Source organism: Parambassis ranga, chromosome 9 (assembly GCF_900634625.1).
Source record: "Parambassis ranga chromosome 9, fParRan2.1, whole genome shotgun sequence".
In the NCBI taxonomy this organism is placed as follows: Eukaryota; Metazoa; Chordata; class Actinopteri; family Ambassidae; genus Parambassis; species Parambassis ranga.
This window is the reverse complement of record NC_041030.1, coordinates 18,636,638-18,658,683: the sequence shown is the minus strand read 5'-3', so window position 1 is coordinate 18,658,683 and position 22,046 is coordinate 18,636,638. Positions and strand designations below refer to the sequence as shown.

Genomic DNA, 22,046 nt, shown 5'->3' with positions numbered 1-22,046 from the left:
TTATGTCTCAGACAAATTAAGACACATTAAAATGCTGTTTATAATAAGCTGAATAGGGGCAGCAGTCGCTCAGTGGTAGTCGGAATTTCGATCCCAGCTTCTCCCTAGTCATTGTTGTGTGTCCTTGGGCAAGACACTTTACCCGCATTGCCTCCATTGCACTCACTGGCGCTCTTTGCTGGGCAGCCTTAAGCAATTTCCCTGATGGGATTATTGTATTTCAAAAAAAAATGTCCTCATCTTTCTCAGATACATTCAAGGCTGTTAGAAATGTGCTGGTCTGTTATCCGCCCAGAGATCTGCAGCAGAAAAGCACAAATCTCACTTGTATTCTCTTACTGCCGACTTTGTTTTCTTAGTTGTCATCTAACACCAGATCTGTGTGTGCGTTGGTGTTTCGTAATGAAAACAGATTAAAAATGTAATATCCAGAGGCAAAACATGAAGGGCTGTTTTAGCTAACTGTAGACCTAATCACTACAGATAAGCTAATTAAAGAATACAAGTATTTTGTTTAATCATTTCTAAGCAAGACTTGTGCCTCTTTCATCCTATTTAGACACAAGGTAGAGAAGAAGCACTTAAAAAGTAGCATTCTCGTCCCGAGCCGGAAAGCTTGTTTATTTTCCTGTGAATCACAAAGGGCCTGAGACCAAAACCGGTAAGAAAACAACATGGGAGGGACAGAGAGGAAAAGTGGAGGAAATTTAATTAGCGGTTGTCCGTTCCTCCGGCCTCAGTGTTTGGTCTCAGCAGGGCAGAGCAGTGGGCAGCGGGAGGAGAGGAGACTAAAAGGCTTCTTGATTAGCGGCAGTCTGAGTCAGTGTGTTTGCATCTGTGTTCGTGTGTGTGTGTGCGCTTGACGCCACAAGACATCAAACTGTAGAGAGACAGAGAAGCAGGAAATGCTGCCTGTGGTGCACAACAAGTGGCACAAACATGTATATTTAGAGAGGAGGAGATGAAACGCTCCGCAAGAGTCCAGTGATTGAGCTTCATCCATCATATGTTATTTATCCCATTTCAGTAGAACGCTTTCCCGCCAAAATCCCTGTGCTAGAAAAGGAAAGCGAGCTTCCAATGAAGACCAAACTCAAGCTGGAGACTGTTATTGTACGAAAACCACAGTGTTTCCTCAGACATCCTTCTTCTGGGCCACATGATGACAAGCGTTCCAATGTTTCATTATCTCCTATATATAAGCCTGATGAAGCCAAAACAATCTGCTTTTGTTTTTTTTACAGTGTAGGTGCTTTTTAAACTTTTCAAAAACATTCATAAATATCCCAGTTTTCAAAGGAATAACATATTTATAACATAGACCGTTGGTTAAATGACATGTAAATAGCTCTGGTGTCTTTTGAATACAGTGTCCTTTAATTTCTAGGCTCTTTTGATGGTCTAGTGGGTCTGACTGCCTGACTGTTGTGTAAAGGGACATCTCTGAGCATGCAGCGGCAGCAAGTGGAGGAAGTTTGTGCATAAAGGGGTGAAAAATTGACACGTTTGCAAAGTAATATTACTACTGTGTGTGTGGTTTAAATGATTTAACTCACATTTCACATCTGAAAGTGTGACGGAGTCGAGAAGAATTCAGAAGGTCTCACTTCCTGTCAGTGGGTTTGTGTCATGCTTTGGATAGGTTTTAAAGAAAAGATGCAAAACACTTAAATATTGATCCAGATTTTGAGACTCTGTCTCTTTGTCATCCACACTTTTACCTTAAATACGACACATTTAAGGTAAGATAAGACAGAGACTGGGGAGAAATGGCGAGCTCTCCTCAGTACACCTCTCTCCCTCGACTCTTTAATGGGGTCGGCTCTTTGCCAAGTTCCACTGGCAGGCCTCCTCAGAGGTGCCCCCATGCTCACACACACACACACATTTTGATAGTTCACTTGTATAATTCTGGTTATGCAATGGTGGGTAAATGGCCTCCCCACATTGTGCACTGAGGCAGATACAGAAATGGACAGGGGGAGGGGGGTGCTTCCACTGGTTAGAAAGTGATGAAGAAGAGGCAGATTTGTCAGAAATACATGGAGTGATTTTTAGCTTTAAGAGATGCTGACTTGGAGAACTTTTGTAGATGATGGTTGAAGCGTCGCTGGAGAAAACCTCAGGCTCCTTCTCTGATGTGTTGTTTCTGTCCCCGAGAGATCTCTGGGTGTTTTTTTTTCTTCTCCACAGCTGACATTACCACCTTTAAAAGAGGCTTTTCACAGCATTCCAGAAGATGTGCAAAACATCTGCCCCCTTAAGGAAATGGATTCCAACGTGATGAACCTGCAGGTTTTCTGTTATTTTCTGTTTTTCCATCTGGAAAGAAGACACATCACTCGAGGGAACGGAGTATCCTCAGGGCTGGTGTCACAGCAGGACAGTCATTACATACTGTGTGTGTGCTGGCCATGCGTAATGTGCTGCTCAGGGGGAGGGTCAAGGATCGGTGTACCTGAGGTGTGCCATGTCTTTGTCTGTTAGCGAGGTCATTGCATCTGCCTGAAATCCCTCCCATTCTGTACACACAGACCACACAAAAACCCCCTGTTTTCCCAGTGTTTATTATTTGTCTGTATGTTTGAACATGTGTGCAGTCTTTTTTTACAGCAGGTTTAAAAAGCCTGGGGCACATATGCTAAGCATGCTTATAGCTTGAGGGGTTACTACGTGGATATTTGTTTGATATCTATTGCAAAGCGAGAGAAAGCCCAGAAGACCACAAACGGCTTGATAACAACAAGCAACAGCTCACAAGGCCTACATTAGGTGGCGCTAGAGCCCAAAGTGGAGAAAAAGGAATACAAATATTAATACATCACACACAGCGACACTCTGTGTTGCTGTTGTTGCACCTTTTCAGGCAACAGGTCATCTACTAATACAAAAAAGACGTAGGAGACTTGATGCATGTTGTGTTTTTTGAAGTTTTCTTGGCTGTCAACATGTGTATCCAGGTCTGCCATCTCCTCCCTGACCTATCCCCTTATCTCCATGTATGATATTAATGGATGTCCCTGAGCTCGCCGAGTGCCTCAAGTGATTCTTTCCCCTGTGTGTTTATGTTGGGTAAACTGTCCGTTTATATGACGGCAGTGGAAGAAAGAGGAGTTTGAGAAGGTTTGTTGGACCGCTGTTCCCCCCACCGGTGTGACGCACAAGTGGATTTTTCATGTGCTTTGTAAACGGTTTTTTAATCCATCTTAAGAGATCCTACATTTCTCAGACTGCTGTTAAGAGACTCCAACAACAATAATATAAAACATTGCTCTTTTTTAATTTAAGGTGAAACTAGCGCAACAGTCGTGACACAACATCGAGCAGATCCTGTACGACCGGAGTGTCAAAACGTGACATACAGCCAATCCAATTATGTCAAATGTCTGTAAACAGAAAAAACATGTTGTGACAGATTAACAGTTTGTAAGTGTTAACATCAAACAGTAGGAGATAAGGAATATGGTGACTAATGTTCTTGTTGAACAGGGACTAAACCTGTCACGATGACTCCATGCGCGATAGTTCAGGAGAACACACGAGACGCACTTTGAACAGTTTTCCAGTCAGATGAAGCATGGCCACGTTGAAAACTTTGATTTTATTTTAGTTGAATGTAAATAATGTCTTGGCACACATGCCTGCTCTGAAAGGGAGTGAGGAAGGAGAGGGAGAAAAAGGGGGGGTGACCACATATAAGAAACTCCATGGGAGAAAAGTATGCCTTTATCTTTTAATAAACCGTAAAGCCAGGAGGCAACATGAAATTACAGCATAATAGCAGTGGAGAGTCTTCTGAAGACTTAATTGCCTTAATTATAGCAGTGCAGAGAGAGAGAGAGGAAAAGGAAAGCATGAAGAGGAGGAGGAGGAGGAGAAAAAAAGCAGAGAAGAAAGTACACAAGGAGGGAGTCTTGTGATAATGCAGGTGTATCCAGGTGTTTGCATGTGAGCACATAGGCTACGTGCACATCTAAAAATACACAATATGGTGTGTTAATATGAGAATCCACAGACCGTGTGAATGATGGAGTGAGCGCCACACAGAGAAAAGTCTCTTTCCAGACGAGTGAAAATTTCTCTCCCTCAGATCTTACAAGCTGGCAGACTTACTTAGGGATGCTAAACATAGCTTTCATTTTCCTCTGTGTCTAGACTTGACTCCTCAGTACTTTGTGCTGCGGTTTCTGTTCGCTAAGGGAAGATTGTACCCTAATTCTCAGGCCTCCCAGCCAGCGGGAAGTTTGTTTTAGCCAGTAGTATCGTCAAGTACCTGTAACCCGGTAGAGAATTGTCGTCTTTGCACTTTCATGGCCAACGGAAATATCAGGTTGAATTTCTAGATCTCGATCATACTCCACTGCATGTTAAAAAATGTTCATATCAATTGATATTAAAAAAATACAGTTTCTTACGGCAGAAACTTGTATTGATAGATATTTAAATCCACAAAGAAACAAGATTTAACTATTAAGTACTATTCATGGAATCTGAAGCTATTTTTATTGTGATGTGATGTGTAAAAATTCCATAACATGGGCAACTAGTACAGTCTGTGTCATCATGGGGCATCAAGTGAGGAGAGAGGCTGATAAATAGATAATAATAAAAGGCAATCACAAATAGGAAGTGCTTATTTTTACTGTTTAACTAATAAATCTAGCTATATATCAGCCCATCATTGATGAACGGATTTATGTTAGCAGACAGTAGCTAGCTAGTGTAACAGACAGGATTGTTCTGAAGCGAGAGGTCAAGTAGAATGTCCCTTCAGGGGTTCCGTAATGTTGTGGTCCTATGCTTCCGGGTTCTCTGTATGTTTGGAAAAAGAAGCGCGGTGGCGCGAGTGATTAAAGAAGGAAGCGGTTCGGCTGTGGCAACCTTCTGTCTCCTGTCCTGTTTGTTTTATTTTTTTGTAATAACAACACTTCTTCCAAATCCCACCGCTGCCACCAATGTAACCGAGCAAGTTGGGTCCTTCTAAACTGTGAAGCTAAAGCGTGTTTAAAGAGCTAGTTTTAGCGGTAAGAGCTCTCACTCCGTCACGCTACTACATACACACACACAAACACTGATGCGGTTGATCAGGAGAGAGTGGGGCATCTATGTAATTAAAGATCTTTGGAGCACAGTGAGGATAGATGATCGTTTTATCGCCCAGCCCTTAATAACTAGATGTCCATATTGAGTTGATATAATACTGCAAATACCTCCACGAGCTTTACTGCACAGATCTGCATTTGTGATTCTGCTAAATGAACTCATGCTCTGTAGTCTGAAGTTATTTTCCAAACATTGGAGAGCTGGGCAAGTCTTAAGTGTGGCTGTACTCAGAATTTTAATTCATCTCAGCTGAATGAAGATTAAATATAATTTGAATCCTGTCTTTTTGTAACAGTCGTATTTGAAAATATTCTCAGAAAATTGCTCAGATTTCAGCCTGATAAGACTAGACCCCTTTAAAATTCCCTTTTAATCTCAATGAACCTTGTATGAATGAAGCTTACTTTTCTGTTGTTATTCACCTGTTTTGCCTCACAGACTGAATGCTGTCTCAGATTGCTTTCACAATATCTCCTTACACAGGAGCTCAGCCACTTGAGAGTCTATAGCCAGTTGCAGCCTGTGAAGTAAACAATATTTTCACGCTGCAGTGTTTTAGCAGTATTTATCCCCTCTTTGGTGTCCGGGGTTGTCGTTTTTATGGGGCTGCAAAGGAGATGTGTCATGTTTTTTTTTTTTTTTTTAAGACAGCCAGTTTGCCTGTGGGTGCATTTTTGTTGTTGTCAGGCAAGTCCCTGCACTGCAGTGCAGGCCTGCCCGAGTGGAGATTCTTCAGGAGGGAGATCTCTTTCTTCTCAAAGCGTCTTACCAAGAGCTATTAATTATTAACTCGGAGAGCTAACATCAAAGGAGCAGACTCGCGCTGAATTAAATGGGGGGGGCTGGAGCCTGGCAGTGTGGAGCTGAGAGAAAACTGGGTGAGAGGGAAAAGCCGAGCCGAGATTTCACTCTGCTCGCTTTTGAACTTTTCAAGTACAAAAAGTGGGAAAGGGGAAAAAAAAGAATCAAAAGAGCAGTGTTAGTTTATGTAAAGAAGGCAGGACGAAAGAGAAAGTTGGACGGATTCGTATTTATAGCATGTCGCAGTTTTCATGTTGCTGTGTTTGATAAGGCTGCTGGGAAAAGATTGAAACAGTTTGCAGGGTTAATTAGTCTTTAATGAGCTATGAAAGCCAGATTCATAAACATCTTGTCTGTTGATTAACTAAAAGGGAACATCTAATTGAGCCATAGCTTAGAAACTCCAGTCATGATGTGTTTACATTTACATTACAGTGTGATATACATATAAAAACCCTCCGTTTTCCTCCTGCTGTAACTCGACAGTGGCGTGGGGCAGTGTGAGAGAGAGTCAAATAAATTTAGTGTCTTTGACAGTTATTAACTGACAGAATATCCCCCGGCTCTCGGGCTTGTTAAGCAGACTGGCCATGCATGTTTCTTTAGTTACACCTGCTAGTTCTTGGACAGCTGTGCTTAATCATTAACCTCTTTCTAAAGACTCATAAAACACACAGGAAGTTGAATAAATAATGCAAGCACCCTGCGGTAATGTCACACAGAGCTGGATCACATTACACTGGACGTCATGTAACATTTGTCAGTGATTTACATTTACTTATGCAAAAAAAAAGATTTAAATAAATATTGCAAACATTTTATTTCTTATTACTTACTTACTGTTACTGTAATACTAACTTTTTCACTCAGACATTTCAGGACTACTTTAGACTTGTAGGACTGTTTAGTGGCCCCTGTTCACTGTTCTCTGCCATATTCTAAACTTAATCAAGAGAAATGATCAATAGATTATTGAAGAATGAAGACATTTAGTTGTGTAGTTGTTCTGATACTATGATAGTATTGATGACCTTTTGCCAGCTCAGGCTAATGTTACACTAGTTGAAATCAATTTCCCTCTTTCCTGCTCTCCAACAACACCAGTAGTGTAACGTTTTCCTGAATTGTTTCGATGTCGAATAAGAACTCAAAGAACTGAAAAATGGCTTCTTGATGCTTCTAATGAGGTTTTGCCCTCTTCCAGAGTATGACAGCTGTACAGATGGGCGACAAATTAGGCAAAAAACCTTTGTGTGTGTGTGTGTGTTGGACAAAAGCTGCAGAAGCAGCTGGTTCATCATCTCACTGTTGAATGTTGTTACCTCTGAAATCAACATGTTGATGTTGTGAAAAGAGCAACTGCGCCTCCCCTGCACACGCCAGCGCTCCCCGTGTCCTCCGTAGTGCTGTCACTCTCCAGCCAGTCAGCGGCAGAGAGTCACAGCGCCGTGCGCTGTCACTTTGATCTTCAGCCCCTCTTCCCTCCAGTTATGAAGAGCTCTGGCAAGAACCCAAGGGCACTTGATAATACCAGGATATGATCCCAGCCGTGCTCTTTTAGATCATGTAGCGCAGACATCAAAACGTTGTCTAAATAGGGCACCGTGAATCACGCAGGGTGAGAACGGGTTGCAGGGGAAAGGCAGGAGTTAAGATAAAGGAACTATTTTTTTTTTTTCCCAACAAGGAAAAGCCAATTTGGATTCTGTGAGTCGATACTTGGGGTTCTGCAGATCCAAGCATTTCCTTTATCTTTTGCCTTTAGCAGAACTCTTCAAAAGGCCTCTGTGCTACAGTAGGTCTTTCTACCAGATGAAAGGATCTCACATTTTCAACAGCTGGAAATCTTTTGATAACTTTATTCAACTTTTTTCTTTTTGAGCGTGCACAGCAGAATTCAACTCAGATTCCACAGAGTCATGCAGAGTTGCATCACATAGAGGCGTGCAGTGCATCAAGGATGAAAGCATCTTGGTTTCTGTCATGCAGTTAGTTTAATGAGGCACAGGTTTACTTAGAATGACTTCAGGTAAACGGTCGTATGTTGTCACTGGAGTGTTTACTTCTTGTCTGGTTTAATTTTTCTCCCTCGTTTCAAAGGATCTGTGTGGGAGGTTACACTCAGGCTGAGAACTCCCTCTAGTGGCCTTAAGCTAATTGTGGACTCTTAAGCATCACGTTGCATATTGTTGAATATCTCTTAATTGTGGGTTTGCTGTGTGTTGGCAGGCTAAGAGAGCAGTGCAGCGAGGAGCCACAGCCGTCATCTTTGATGTCTCAGAGAATCCGGATGCTATCGACCAGGTTTGTGCACACACACTCAACAACACTAAACTGTCTGAGCTGCCTCTGAATAAGGCTCAGCAGCACACCCTGCCCTTCTGACTGGCGATGTGTGTGTGCTGTTTGTACAAACAATGATCTGTCTATCTTTAGTTCTGTTCAAAAGCATGTGGATCAGCCATGCTTATTCAACCATACCAAGCCTTTCAACTCTCCAAACTTGTGTTTTCGGAGGAGTGTGCTGCACTCTGACAGGCCTGAAAATGGATATCCAGGTTCAGCTTTCACTAGACCATGACCAAAGTCTTGTTGAGCTCATAATTGCACAGGTAGTGCGCATTACCTCACCTCCTGAGACCAGAGAGCAGTAAGGAAGTATATTCCTTGTCACACACATTCTTACGGAGTCTTATTGAGTCTGTCCCGTATAATACTCGACTTGCTCCTCTGAGCGCCTTTGTCGCAAGAATTCTCCTGCGGTATTCATTCTCGCCATGCCAGGCCTGGACTTGCAGGTTTTTCTTTTTTTTTTTTCCCCCTCCCTCCTCGCCTCTTCTTCTCTGCTGCTTGGTCGTAAAGCGCGTAGCTGAGAGATAAAAGGGATTGCGCAGAGACCACATGAAAGGCAGCGCTGGGCGGCTGTGTTAAATTCCCCCGAGAGGCTTTTCCAGTCAGAGCAGCCCGATCAGCACCGACAGGAGCCACAAGGCCGAGGGGCAGGGAGGGGGAGGAGCTTAGGGAGAATTAAGGTCCCGGGGCCAAAATTAGGAGAAGCTTTATAAAGTTAATGTACTTGACCTTAATGTACTTGATCTTAATTTATACTGTGACAACATGAAGCCAAGTGCTGCTCTGGGTTTTGTTTGGGGAGAAGTTTATTGTTCGTCAGAGGCTAAAAGCTTGGTGGAGTCTTAAAGCGAGAGGATCAAAAGTCTCGACGTCTATACTTTGCAACCAGAACATACAGTATTTCACTGGGGAACATGACGACAGCACAAGAAATAGCAATGTGAATATCCTCGGTATTTCCCTTGGGCTTTTCAAATTACAGATTCCAACCAGCAGACGAGAACAGAGAGGGAGAGGAGGAGTGTGTCAACTGACTCAAAAGCCAGAACATAGTCTTCATTGACTGTTTCCTCCTGGCAGACTTTGGCCACACTTTCCATGTCTCGGGCCTTATAGGTCATTTTTCCCAGCTGGGAGAATAAGTTTATACCTCACATGGATGAGGGCAGTGGTTTTTGAGCCGTATAACTCCTTAAAGCGAAGCACATTATTGTGCACATGTTGTGAACAGGTCTACAGAGACGTGAGAAAGAAAAATCCGAGGCGGCGTCAGTGCTGGGTTTAATAAAAAATCTTTTAACACTGCATTTCAGCTGCGGATCTTTGTCAGTTTTCGACACCCAGGCGAAGGCTGGTGGAGATCTAAAAAGCAGGTTTTAGCCATCTGTGTTGCATTTGGAAAAGGCCAAAGATACAAAACCTGTTGGGTTTAGTTTTATATTCTGTTTGATGTGTTTTGTTTTTTTCTTCTTTCCTTCAGCTCAACCAGGTGGCGGAGGATCCTCTGAAGCGGCCGGTGGTTTACGTGAAGGGCAATGACGCTGTTAAACTGATGAACATCGTTAACAAGCAGAAGGTGGCCCGCGCTCGCATACAGCACAGACCACCGAGGGTAAGCACTCCATGACAACAAAAAAAAAAAACAACTTGTTCAATGTTCACGTTTGTATGCGTGACACAAATCTTGAAGCACACGAGGACGAGGTGGACGTGTTTGTGAGGCCCAGAGAAACGTTTAGATGTTAAGACAAACGAAAATTCCAGCTGTGAAATCTGACCCTTTTTTCCTTTCTTCTCTGCTCCTCGCTGCCCCGAGGCCGAGGACTTTTTCACAGCGCTGTGAGAGATTAATATCAGCTGTTCAAAGAGCTGTTTGTTTGCGTGGAATATTTGATAAGAGACCAGCACACTTTGAGGTCAAATAACTTGACATAATGAAAGCTCGAGAGAAAAAGAGAGTCTGATAAGTTTTTTTTTTTTTTCTGGTAGGAGAATAAAACAATCTGTGCTTTCTCAGCAAAACGTTTGAGGCGTGAGTGTCACTGGAAACTTTTTGTTCTGCATCCTACAAGACTGCCACACTGCGATCAGTTCCAATTATCGTCTTGATTTTGTTTGTCTGCGACTACAATTTAAATCCCCACATCAGGCATAAACAACATTACATCACATTATGAAGAGTCACAGCACTGAGTTCTCAGCTCTCAAAACTATAATCAGACATCCTTAATGGAAATGAACTCATTATAGGCGAAACAACCCTTTTAACAAGCTCCAATTTGTGTTTATGTTTCCTTCCTTTTCCGCAGCAGCCCACGGAATATTTCGACATGGGCATCTTCCTGGCTTTCTTTGTGGTTGTGTCGCTGGTTTGCCTCATTCTGCTCATCAAGATCAAACTGAAGCAAAGGAGAAGCCAGGTCAGCGTCTAAACACACACACACACCTCGTACACACCCAATTATACGACACACACACACCTTGTTTTTCCAGTCAGTGCCACTTGCCGCTGTGAGTTGGCGGCGTTGAGCCAGTCGACAGTAGCTCTGCCGCTGATTGATTCCTCTTGTTTGTTGACAAAAAAGCTCTCAGAGGAGGCTTATGTCGGGTACATGAATCAGGATTAGCATTTAATTAATGCTGATGAGAGGTTGGCTGCCGGAGCTGAATGTACAGAGATGACATGACAGGGCAGAAAACCTGCAGTGGCATCTGTTAAGACAGGTGTAATCCTGCCTGTGTGTGTCACAGCATCGCATGACTTGATAGCGTCTTCCTTTGCTGGTTAATTAGGAGAACGTAGCTCAGGCCAGAGGCACATTCATCACATCTAACAACCTTTTCCTTCCTGATAACTGAAAAATTAATGAACTGCTTGTGGAGTAAATATGTTTTTAAATCCATTACATATTACTTTGGGCTCCTCAAGTCTTCACCCACAGAGTTAATTACAAGCTGATTTTTTTTTTTAAACCCTCGTGCTTCATGTTTGTCAACCCTGTGATGAGAAGGATTTTCATCCCAGAGTTCAGTGCTGTCTCACTGATCAGGGTATCCACATGTCCTTTTTAAAAAAAAGTGATGTATCTGTGACCCTACAGAGAGGAAGATACACCCTCTGGAGACTGTGGTTTAGATCATCCTGAGCATAAATCACTTCGTCTTGTAAAGGAGTGATGCCCCAGCAGTTTAGGCACCGTAAATCACAGTGTGTACCACATACGGCTTAATCCTGATAAGTAGTTCTGTATGTGTCACCGTTTTTAATAAGTAACATTTCAAGGCAAATTACAGATGATATGATGCCGCCGAATTAAAGACAGAGGGAGCTGCTAATGCAAGTCAAACATTGCAAAATGATGTACCATGTCAAAGGGGAGAATCGTAAATCACCAAAATTGAAACGCAGTTCACAACACTTACATGCCAGAAAAACAACCACATCATCACAAAACCAGTTTTCTGACAGTTGTTCATTTGAATCGTCCTCCTCCCTCTCCACCACAGAGCTCGATGAACAGAATGGCCATCCAGGCGCTGGAAAAGATGGAGACCAGAAAGTTCAAGGCCAAAGGAAAGGGCCAGCGGGAGAGCAGCTGTGGAGCCTCTGATTCCCTGAGCAGCAGCTCCACCTCCGACTGCGCCATCTGTCTGGAGAAGTACATTGATGGGGAGGTAAGAAAGCACAGCCACCTCTGCTTTAACTTTAGATATCTTCTAATTTCAGTTAAGTCAAACATTTCAGATATTAACTGCTGTAACAATCACACACCATTAGGATGTAACCACTGGTGGATGGTGCGTTCATGTGGTATCATTCATTTCATATTTCGGATGTAAAATATGATCATGAAACCTGAGCTTCATGTTCAGTCATCCAGTACAGTGTCTGTTTGGAATGGGCTGATAGACTTCCTGGAGTTTTTCCACTGCAGGCCTTTGTAGGTGGAGAAACATGGTGGAGAAGCTTGATGCACTTAGGATCCTAAGGATAGGATCACTTGTCATCATCAGCACTATAGTCTATGGCCTCACCTACAGCTGTGGGTACTTCCTCCCTAGACACTGTTGTCTAATGATGGACTGTTGTGTGATCTTGCAAGGTGACAGTGTCTATTTGTGGCTTTTAGCAAAAATATAGCAGCTACTCAAGTGTGGCGTAGATCACATGGATGATTGTTAAATCAAGCAGACACAGGCAGAGTTTCTTGTATTTTATTGTTGAGACAAAAACAGTATAAATGCATTTAAGTGACACATTAGATCCTTTTTTCTTGAAAGATTATCATACGTGCATTAGTGAAGCGTATGGGAGCCAGACCCCTTCACTCTGGCCGTGCTGATGTGGTCATCGAGTCTTTGAGTTTGTTTTCTTTTCATTACATATTCTGTAGACATGAAACATAATGCAGTTATGTGGACAATAGAATGGAAGTTCCCCTGATGTGCTCGGGGACCGCAGTCCTGCGATCTTTGGTGACGTTCTTTCCTGTACCTTTTTAGATGTTTAGTTCAGTCTTTCAGAGCACCTGGAGCGATAAGGGTACCCAGAGTGCACCGGGTTGTGATTATGCTTCCTGTTTTCCCAGTGTGGCCCTCTTTAATCCTTGACGGGAGTCATTGTCGAAATATGTATCCTAATCTTTGCACTTTGAGGATTTACCGTAACAGTGTTGCTCATCCTCCTTCATGGACACTGGAGGGACAAACCCCAGTGCCCAAGGGGGGACATTTTTGATGTGTGCATGTGTGTTTTTGTGGTTATGCGTCTTCTCGGTAAGGAGGAGAAGAAAACACAACAAAGCATGGCGCCAGGATTGCACAGAGGAAGTGGCGATATAAAAGGCTGAATGGCATCAAAGCGGGTTTTTGAGCAGTGAACCAAGCAACAAAAGCTTTGGTGGAAAAGAGCCTAAAGATGAGTCATATTAAGCCACAGAGTGAAGTATTTATGGCGGTGAAAGACTTCTCGCTGGAAAGGAATATCATAATTCATTGTGCTCCTGCTTTTGTGTTCTGGAATTCCTCCATGCCAGTTCTCCTTCTGAATGCGAGATGCTGCATTCTTTTCATATCAACCCCAAAGTGTACGTCTGCTGTTTGTTTTTGATGCAGAACGTGGAGACGTGGAGCTGCAAGTGTGCTGTGATAAAGAGTTGTGTTTGCTCCTCAGAGTTGGAGACACCAGCAATCACCAGGATTGACAGTTGTGTATCGCTCTACTGCCACCTTCTGGTAGCTGTATATTATCCCAACCTCTGAGAACTGAAACCTCTCTACAGACATACTATAAGCTGCACCTCTGACCTAAACAAACAGCTATTTTACACAACCCGTATCTCGGTGATTTAGGACAGCAGTGGCTCAGTGGTAGAGCAGTGTTGTCCAATAATTGGAAGGTTGGCAGTTCGATCCCAGCTCTGCCCTAGTGATTGTTGTGTGTCCTTGGGCAAGGCCTGTGCACTCACTGTATGAATGTGTATGAATGAATCGGCAGTGTGAATGAATAATGCATCTGTAAAGCATCTTTGAGGGTCCTAGGGTTAGTTCAATGTATTATTATTATTATTATTTATACATAGTACTTGCCTGTCAAAGTCCTGAAACACAAAAAATATTGATTGCTGTGTGCCATCTAGTGTTTTAAGGGAAATTAACCAGCTCTACTTATAATAATAAAGTGCACGATTATTGGATGATTTTGAGCAAGTGTTTTTTTAAAGTCTTGTTGTGTTTTCCCCTGCAGGAGCTGCGGGTAATCCCCTGTGCTCACAGATTTCATAAGAAGTGTGTCGACCCCTGGCTGCTCCAGCATCACACCTGTCCTCACTGTAGACACAACATCATCGGTGAGTTGGTGTAAAGCCTGAAGAATTTGCCGAGATTCGTTTTTTGAGATTCTTAACGCCTCACTGTGTCTCTTCACAGAACAAAAAAAGGGAAATCCAGGACCAGCATGCATGGACCCTGGAAACCCTGTCCACAGCAGGCAGCGGGTGGTGCTGCCAGTCCATTACCCCGGCAGGGTGCACCGCGCCGGCCAGATGACCGCCTACCCGACCAGAACCAGCATGGACCCACATGGCAACCCCATCACCGTGCTCACCGTGGACCAGCACCCAGATCCTCAAGGCCTGTACCCACCCCAATCAACGTCTGCCTTTCTCCGGAGCTACCACCCCGCCCTTCACCTTGAGCATTCGCTCAACCCCCATCACTGCGGCCTGGAGCACCGTGGACCCCCTGCCTACCCTGCACAGTCACACCACGCTGCTTTTAAACGACCCAAGTTTCATGGCCGCAACTTTTCCCGGGCAGCCTGTTTTTCACAGTACGAGACCATGTACCAGCATTACTACTTTCAGGGGTTGACTTTTCCCCAACAGCCTGAAGGGGGCCAAGGGCCAGCTGTGGCAGGAGGAGGAGCCCACAAAGGTCACCACAGCAGGGCTTTTCAGCAAGGGCTGTTATACCCCACAGTGGTACACATGGCACCTGCCTCTTCCTCAAGGATAGGCGATACTGGCAGCACTTCTGGCCTGAGCTGTTACCATGGCCATCGCTCAGTGTGCAGCGGGTACCTTGCTGACTGTCCGGGTAGTGACAGCAGCAGCAGCAGCTCTGGACAGTGCCATTGCTCCTCTAGTGACTCCATGTTGGACTGTACTGAAGTCAGCAACCAGGGAGTGTACGGTAGCTGCTCTACGTTCCGCAGCTCACTGAGCAGCGACTACGATCCTTATGTCTATCGGAGTAAGAGTCCGTGTAGAGGCTCTGCAGGGGAGGCAGGGGCTGCAGCTTGCACCACAGCTTCTGCAGAGGACTCGTCTTCATCTCCTGCTCCCTTGGGACATGACTGCCTCCAGCTCCCCTCTGGAGCTTCGGGATATAACTCAGGGGACCACCTCTCCAACTGCAGTTTGGAGCCCAACTACAGCAGTCGCTCATCACTGGAACCCAGGGAGAACAGCAACACTAGCACTACCTCAGCCGGGGCTTTAGAGGCCACCGGATGCGACAGGGGGAAGGGGGCACAGGAGGAGTCGGGGGAGCTTGGGGCTGCAGCCTGTAGCTGCTGCTTTGAGGTGCTTCCTCCCAGCGTGGAGTGCAAAGGGCAGGACTTGGACCAAGCTGGGCCTCTGGCCTCAGGACGCTGTCACAGGGGGTTAGACTTTCAGAGCTCCACCTCAAAGAACTATTTTGCTCCTGAGCACATGTGCCCTTCCTCAGAGCAGGTGAGCTATGAAGGGCTGCCTTGCTGCTTCTACAAAGAGATGAAGGTCCACAGGGCGGCGGCAGGGCGCTACACCGAGGACTATGCTGTCAACGTGCAGTACGCGGATTCAGAAGCCTGCTCTGGACAGGGCTGCTGCGAACTCAACCAGAGAATACCCATAATTCCTGAGGACACAGACTGTGAATTAGGCACAGGAGCAGAGACCCAGAGCAGTTTATTACCTGTCAGCGTCACAGTGGAGGCGGAGTTGCGGACAGCGGAGCAACACGAGCCCAAGGAGAGGTACTTCACCTCAGGACAGTTTAGAGGTCAGTCATACCCTCAGGAGGAGGAGACCAGGGCTTTGTTCCACCCTCAGCTCACCACAAGCCCCACTCCACTGGGAAGCAGTACAAATGAGGGAGGCCTGGGCATATAAGTCCAGAAAGACTCAGTCAGAATATGTGGTACCGTGTCTGTCAGTCAGTCAGTCAGTCAGTCAGTCAGTCGTTGAAACCCTCAGTTGCCTTGTTTCTACCCTTGCTCTCTGAGCACTGAATGTTATCATCTTAGATTGTGTGGATTTCTACTGAAATGGCCTCTCATTTCTATACATACAAAGTTCATTCCTGTGGCCACAAAAGTCTCAAGACTCAGAGACAAAGTGATACTATAAATACAGATGGAGGTCGAATTCGGTTGGTAATGGCATATTTGAATACAAGTCTGCTGCCTTTAAGGATTTGTAATCTGGGCCCATTTTTTTTTTTAAAGATTTTTTTAAACAAAATCTAGATTATTTTTAGGAATTCTCTACAAAAAAACACAAACATCTAGATGTATACATTCTGTATACGTGCGCACATGAACACTACACTGACTGCCTATAAAGCTTCAACCACCGATTGAAATAGGTTCTATGGACATAGCTATACCAAAACAGAAAGACATGATTGTTTTTACTTTTTTTTTTTTTCTTCAAGAGCAGGGAAATGGGTCTTTCATGGTGTCTGTGACCCACACATTTCTCTAAGGAGAAAAAGCTATATTACAGAAAAAAAAATGCATAGAAATGTGAATGCAAGGCTGACACTGGTCTCTAGTCAATATACAGAATTAGTTTTATGCATTGCATTTCTGTCCAGTTGTGGCCTATCTGTTTGAGATGCGACAGATGCAACATGAGAGCCTTACGCCGGTAAGCTATTTGTAGCAATAATCTAAGGACACTTTTTTTGGTCAAACTTAAGGCCAAAGTTGGTGTCTCTAAGGGGTCAGTAGATTTCTCCCTAAGTGAGAGTGTGGTGCTCTCATTTGGAAAACCCTTAATTCTGTCACTTACCCAATTTCCTCAACGAGGCACACTCTAAATAAATATCTATTAAAAAAAAAAAGGTTCTAGCACGTATCAAAAGGCCAAAGGAAAGTAGCTGGAAAAGACTCATATTTCATAAGGGTTCCTTATTGTACTGTGACTTTTTTTTTTTTTTTTTTAAATGATGCAGTTATACATACCACAGTGTATCCGTTTGAATCATATCGTGCCGTGCATAATACATTACTTGCAATGCTTGTCATTCATGCCTTTCTGTTTGTCCTGCAGACTGTTTTTTATACTGTTTCTATGAAATATACACATTCTCTCTACAGAGGAAAACCTGAAAATAACCCTATTTATAAGTTAACCCAGTGCTGTAATCAAGTGAGAATCTAATCTTGCCTTTTGCATAGATATGTACCTACTGCAAATATAACATTTTGGGGTACTTGAGTCACTATTTAATTTTTTTTGTTATTGTTTCTAGCACTTAAGAAGATAAAAATGTGTACAAAAATTAATATTTTTTAATTTTTTAAGAATATAATTATTTTCTGTCATTACCATTACAAATGTTTTAAAAAAAAAAGGCTAGAAATCAATCTGTGTATATTTCTGTACCTGTATAGCAAAAATACATTTCATAAATGGAAATATGTTCTCTGAATATTTATTTACTAATATATTTATCTTTAAGCCATGTCTTATGTTCAGAGTGTATGAACGTTTGAGTTATTTGGTTGCTTTTTATTTTGAGAAAAATCACTAACATGAGACTTTGTATATACATGGTAATTGCACACAAGACGATTAAATCTTCTCTGACCAAAAAACTGATTTTAAAACTTTAGTACCATACAGTTTTGTAATTAAAGTGTACAAAGATCTGTAAAATATACAGTTTTATTCAAGTAACTCCTGTTGTGGTGTCCTCCTTTTTTATTATGACTGAAGTTGTTTTACAAAAACGCTAATATTACAACAAATTATTTAGATTTGAACTGTTTCATTAATCTCACCAGTTGTTTTGACACAGATACAGTAAAAACAGTGTTTTTTTTTAGTGTATCTTTGGTATTTAAGTGCAAATAATGGCCACTGACCTTTGTTTTTTTCTGTCAGGGTGGAGGTGAGAGGAGCTCTGAGACTTCCTGTATGAGAACTCAGAGGCAGAGTCTTTTTATAGGAGTCATTTGGAGTGCAATTCACAGCTTGAAGCCGGAGTGAAGAGCCACAACTCCACCGGTGAGGTTGTAGTACTGCACAGAGCAGAAGCCTGCATCCTCGATCATGTGTTTAAACTCCTCCTGCAGACACACAAAAAAAAAACCTGATCAGACTGATGCCAAGAAGCAACCTGCTGTCTTTTTCACAGACAAATCAGAAAGGAGAGAATCAGACGAGGAAATATTGACTCTATTATTATTAAAATAAATATTAAATTAGCCCACTACTTGCAGCAAAATACAAATAAAGCATCTAAGAAAAACAAAGTGCACTCCAATTTAATGTGTCTTAATGACGGTTGAAATAAATCCAGAAAAAGTATGAAACCTAAATGAAAGAAACAAAATATTAATCCTGTCTCACCTGGCTGGGAAACTTGCGGATGCTCTCTACTAAATACTGATAGGACTTCCAGTCTCCTGCAATCACCTCTCCCAAAACTGGGATCATCTGGAAACTGTAGGCGTCATAAAGCCTGAAAAGTAGGACAGGATGTAAGTTCCGTGTGTTTCCCATGAGTTCACTCAGTCTGTGTTCCCAGGTAAATGCTCATTTCATTCATGACGTCAGTGAAGGTAACCATGTGCACAGTATTCTAGCTTTTATACTCGTCAGATGGTTGGTTGGCTGGTTTACTCCTCTCACATTTAACTGCCCATCTATGAAATGTGTATACCATCCAACACCAGAAGAGGGCAGCGTTTGCCTGTTCAACATCTGTCATTTGCAGACATTTAATAATCAGGGAAATAAACAGGAAAAAACATATAAAATTATAACTTATAATCCACAGATTTAGTAAACCTAAGGAAAACGTCCCCAGATGTTCCTGTTTTTTGGATTAATAAATCAGAAAACTGTCCTCCTCACCTTGCCAACACTGGATTTGTCACTTTGCTGAACTCTAAGCACATGAACCTTCCACCGGGCTTCAGGACCCGCAGAGCCTCCTGCAGTGCCTGAAAACATCAATTATTGATTAATGCAATTAATCAAGAAGACAGATGTTTTAGACTCTGGATGTCACTGTGCTGATTCTGTCTGAATTTCACACGTTTCCTGATGCCACGCTTTATAAATAATAATAATAAATAAAGTCATTTTACCTGATCTATGTGTGTGACGTTTCGAATGCCAAAGGCGATGGTGTAAATATCAAACTGGTCGTCGTCGAACGGCAGCTCCTCTGCATCTCCCACCACCCACGACAGACCTGACACACACACACACACACACACACACACACACACATTTAAGCAACCACGTGTGTAACCTTTAAATCCCAAGCAGCAGTTTCTTTTGTTTTGTTTCTCTGTGTTTATTAAAAAGTTGTTTTATGACCTTGCAGTATTTACAGTGCATCTGTTCAGGCTGCGCATGGCTGCACAGAAAGCTCCCACACTTGTAACTAAATTGTTTGCATCTGCACATAAAGTCTACTTGTTAGCACAGATTTGATTTTGATTATTTTTCTGATTTATATCACTGGAGTCCAATGCTGCTCTGCAGCTCGATGGCAGCGACTTCTATAACTGACACAAACCTTGAACCTCTTTTCTACAGAAACAGTTTCCTAAAATATGCCAAACATCTGGAAGTAACACGACTGTGTTTTTGTCTTAACACAAAACACGTACAAAGACCTCCAGCCAAACAATATTTACCTCAACTGAATCTGTCTAATTAAAGGACGATGGAACAGCTTTCATCACCGGAGAGTTTTAACAATCACAGCATCTGACTCAGCCCTTTGGAAAGTGGATAATATATACAATGCACTTCAAAACAAGCCCTCAAACCTGAGTGATTTTTAAAATGAATTCTTCATTGGAAAAAATTTCAATAACTTCCATGACATGTGACCAAGTGAGTTCAATCGTGAGCTGGATCATACTAAAACCAGACAAAAACCTACCATCAAAAAAACTATAATAAATTACATTCAATAGCTTCTATTTGTGGCTCCAAAATAAAGGTGAATTTTATTACTACAGGTGACAAACATGACACCTCTTTATATTGCATTTGAGAGCTTGCATATTGTATTGTTGCATATTCATATTTTTATAGAATAGGTTTGGAGTTTTGAAGTAGTTGAAGCCACTGAAAACAAAGTGACATCTTTGTATAAATTTAAATAAATTAGTCACACAGAGGCTATAAAAATAGGTGGAATCTGGACTTCAGAATAAACGTATGTTGGTTTTATGTAAGGCAAACAGTCATTCACTGGTCTCTGACTCAGATGCCACTGGGCTGAATGTCTTCCCTGACCTGGTCTGTGTGCAGGTAAAGAAGCTCTCTGAAACCCTTACCAGCACTGACGCCCGTGCTTTCAGCCTTCTGCTTGCCCACTCTCAGCATCTCCTTGTTGATGTCGCAGACCACCGCCCTAGATGGTTGGAGTTCATCCTCCGAGGAGTAGTTGTCAGAAATCTCCTGCCACGACGGCGTCTGGCTGGACCGAGCTGCTCGCCGCTTCTGCCTCTCCTGCTGAGAACGAACGTAGTCCAGGAACCGGAAAGCAATGTCACCTGCAGGATGGTCGCAAGGAGAGGAGAAGTGTGACGGACAGCTGCACATGTACACACACATACACACAAACACACACATGAGTTCCAGCCTACCTGTTCCACCAGCTACATCCAGGAGCTGGGCACCGGGCTGGGGGTGCATGACGTGCAGCAGCATGTCCTTCCACAGACGATGTATCCCCAGACTCATGGCATCATTCATGACATCATATTTCTGAGCCACGTTCTCAAACACTTTATAGACTGAAAAAACAAAGGATTCACTTTATTTAAACATGATACGACATTTACATATTTCATGCTTTCATTAGATTCACACACCGCAGGAAACAATACAAAATAAAGGGTAATTAGGTTAATAAATGCAATTTATGGGATTAATTATGTGCCGAATTATTTAACAGTTCATCGTGATTGTAAAAACATAACATGTCCTGCCCAGTTCAGGTGTGTGGACGCACAACGAGGCAGCTCTTTGAAATGGTTCAGTTTTTAAATGGTTTGTTGAGCAGAACAGAAGGAGTCTCACCTCTCTTCGCCTTCTCTGCCTCGGGCACCGTCTCGAAGCCGAAATGTGTGTTTCTGTCTTCAGCGGCGTCACTAAGACAACGACAGGCCGAGGTTTCATAACAGCAGCCCGACCGAGCCGAAGCCCCGGCGGCGGGAGCAAAGATATTTCTGTGAGAAAGACGGATCACTCTGCGGGCCAGCAGTCTCACGGACGCCGCCATTTTTCCTGGGTTATACAATGACGCGACATGATGTCGTCATTCACCAGCGACGGAAAAGAAGGTTCGCGAGTTTAAATGTTAATATTTTTTTAATTATTATTATTTTCAACGGTATATTATATTATATTATATTATATTATATTATATTATATTATATTATATTATATTATATTATATTATATTATATTATATTATTTACAGTGGTATTACTGGAATAAAAAAAAATATTTTGTCATTTAATTTCAGATTTTTTGTTAATATTATTTCTGCTTTGGAATATAAACAATAAAATAACATTTTAAAAAATGAAAGTGTGAAATGAAATGTTTGTATTGCATCAAAATTGGTTTAAAATTATTAAATTATTATTATTATTATTTAGTTACATTACCACATATAATAAAAAATAAATGAGTTTTTTTTTCTTGAAATATGACATTGTTCCAGCTAAATTAATTTTTCCTCACTTAAGAACCGTCAGATGGATGATAGGAAATTTACAATTTAAACAGACAGGTCCAGGTCCCTTCTTCAAAATCAGTGAAATTATTGCATTTATTGCACAGTTAAACAGCTAAATTATCCAAACGGTTGCTGATTATTTTCAGCACCAGCCAGCTGCCCTGAAGGCACGGGTGAAATCTAGTGTATATAAACAGCTTTCAGCAGCATGAAGCTCCCATAATAGAAGTAAAATCTCAGGCATTAAACAGGCAGACACATGTACTCCAAACCACTGAAGGGCGTAAGGCTGCCTTAATTGC

The 22,046-nt window shown here is 42.6% G+C and overlaps 2 protein-coding genes across 4 annotated transcripts in view; one reads left to right on the top strand and one right to left on the bottom strand.

Moving 5' to 3' along the window:
* znrf3 (zinc and ring finger 3) overlaps window positions 1–16,240 on the top strand; it is a 54,846-nt gene extending 38,606 nt beyond the window's left edge. Inside the window, exons 3-8 of one of the 2 annotated variants that reach the window (XM_028414272.1) lie at window positions 8,134–8,208; window positions 9,737–9,868; window positions 10,569–10,676; window positions 11,764–11,931; window positions 14,003–14,105; window positions 14,185–16,240. In XM_028414272.1, the coding sequence (XP_028270073.1) occupies window positions 8,134–8,208; window positions 9,737–9,868; window positions 10,569–10,676; window positions 11,764–11,931; window positions 14,003–14,105; window positions 14,185–15,911 (2,313 nt within the window). In that variant the 3' untranslated portion in view covers window positions 15,912–16,240. Of the gene's footprint in view, window positions 1–8,133; window positions 8,209–9,736; window positions 9,869–10,565; window positions 10,677–11,763; window positions 11,932–14,002; window positions 14,106–14,184 lie in introns of both variants that reach the window. The other variant, XM_028414271.1, reaches the window with a different exon arrangement.
* On the bottom strand, window positions 11,829–21,288 carry coq5 (coenzyme Q5, methyltransferase). 2 transcript variants are annotated; one of them, XR_003671264.1, is made up of 8 exons: window positions 21,081–21,288; window positions 20,645–20,794; window positions 20,333–20,551; window positions 19,124–19,230; window positions 18,888–18,976; window positions 18,381–18,492; window positions 17,894–18,097; window positions 11,829–11,907 (listed from the first exon to the last, which is right to left on the bottom strand). XR_003671264.1 is itself a non-coding variant. In XM_028414273.1 (7 exons), the coding sequence occupies exons 1-7, from the start codon at window positions 21,280–21,282 to the stop codon at window positions 17,996–17,998; spliced, it is 981 nt and encodes a 326-aa protein (XP_028270074.1). In that variant the 5' UTR covers window positions 21,283–21,288; the 3' UTR covers window positions 16,574–17,995. The 2 variants fall into 2 exon arrangements, 1 of the variants encoding a protein (XP_028270074.1); XM_028414273.1 differs by lacking the exon at window positions 11,829–11,907 and having other exon boundaries at window positions 16,574–18,097.
* Between the last annotated feature and the right edge of the window lie 758 nt (window positions 21,289–22,046).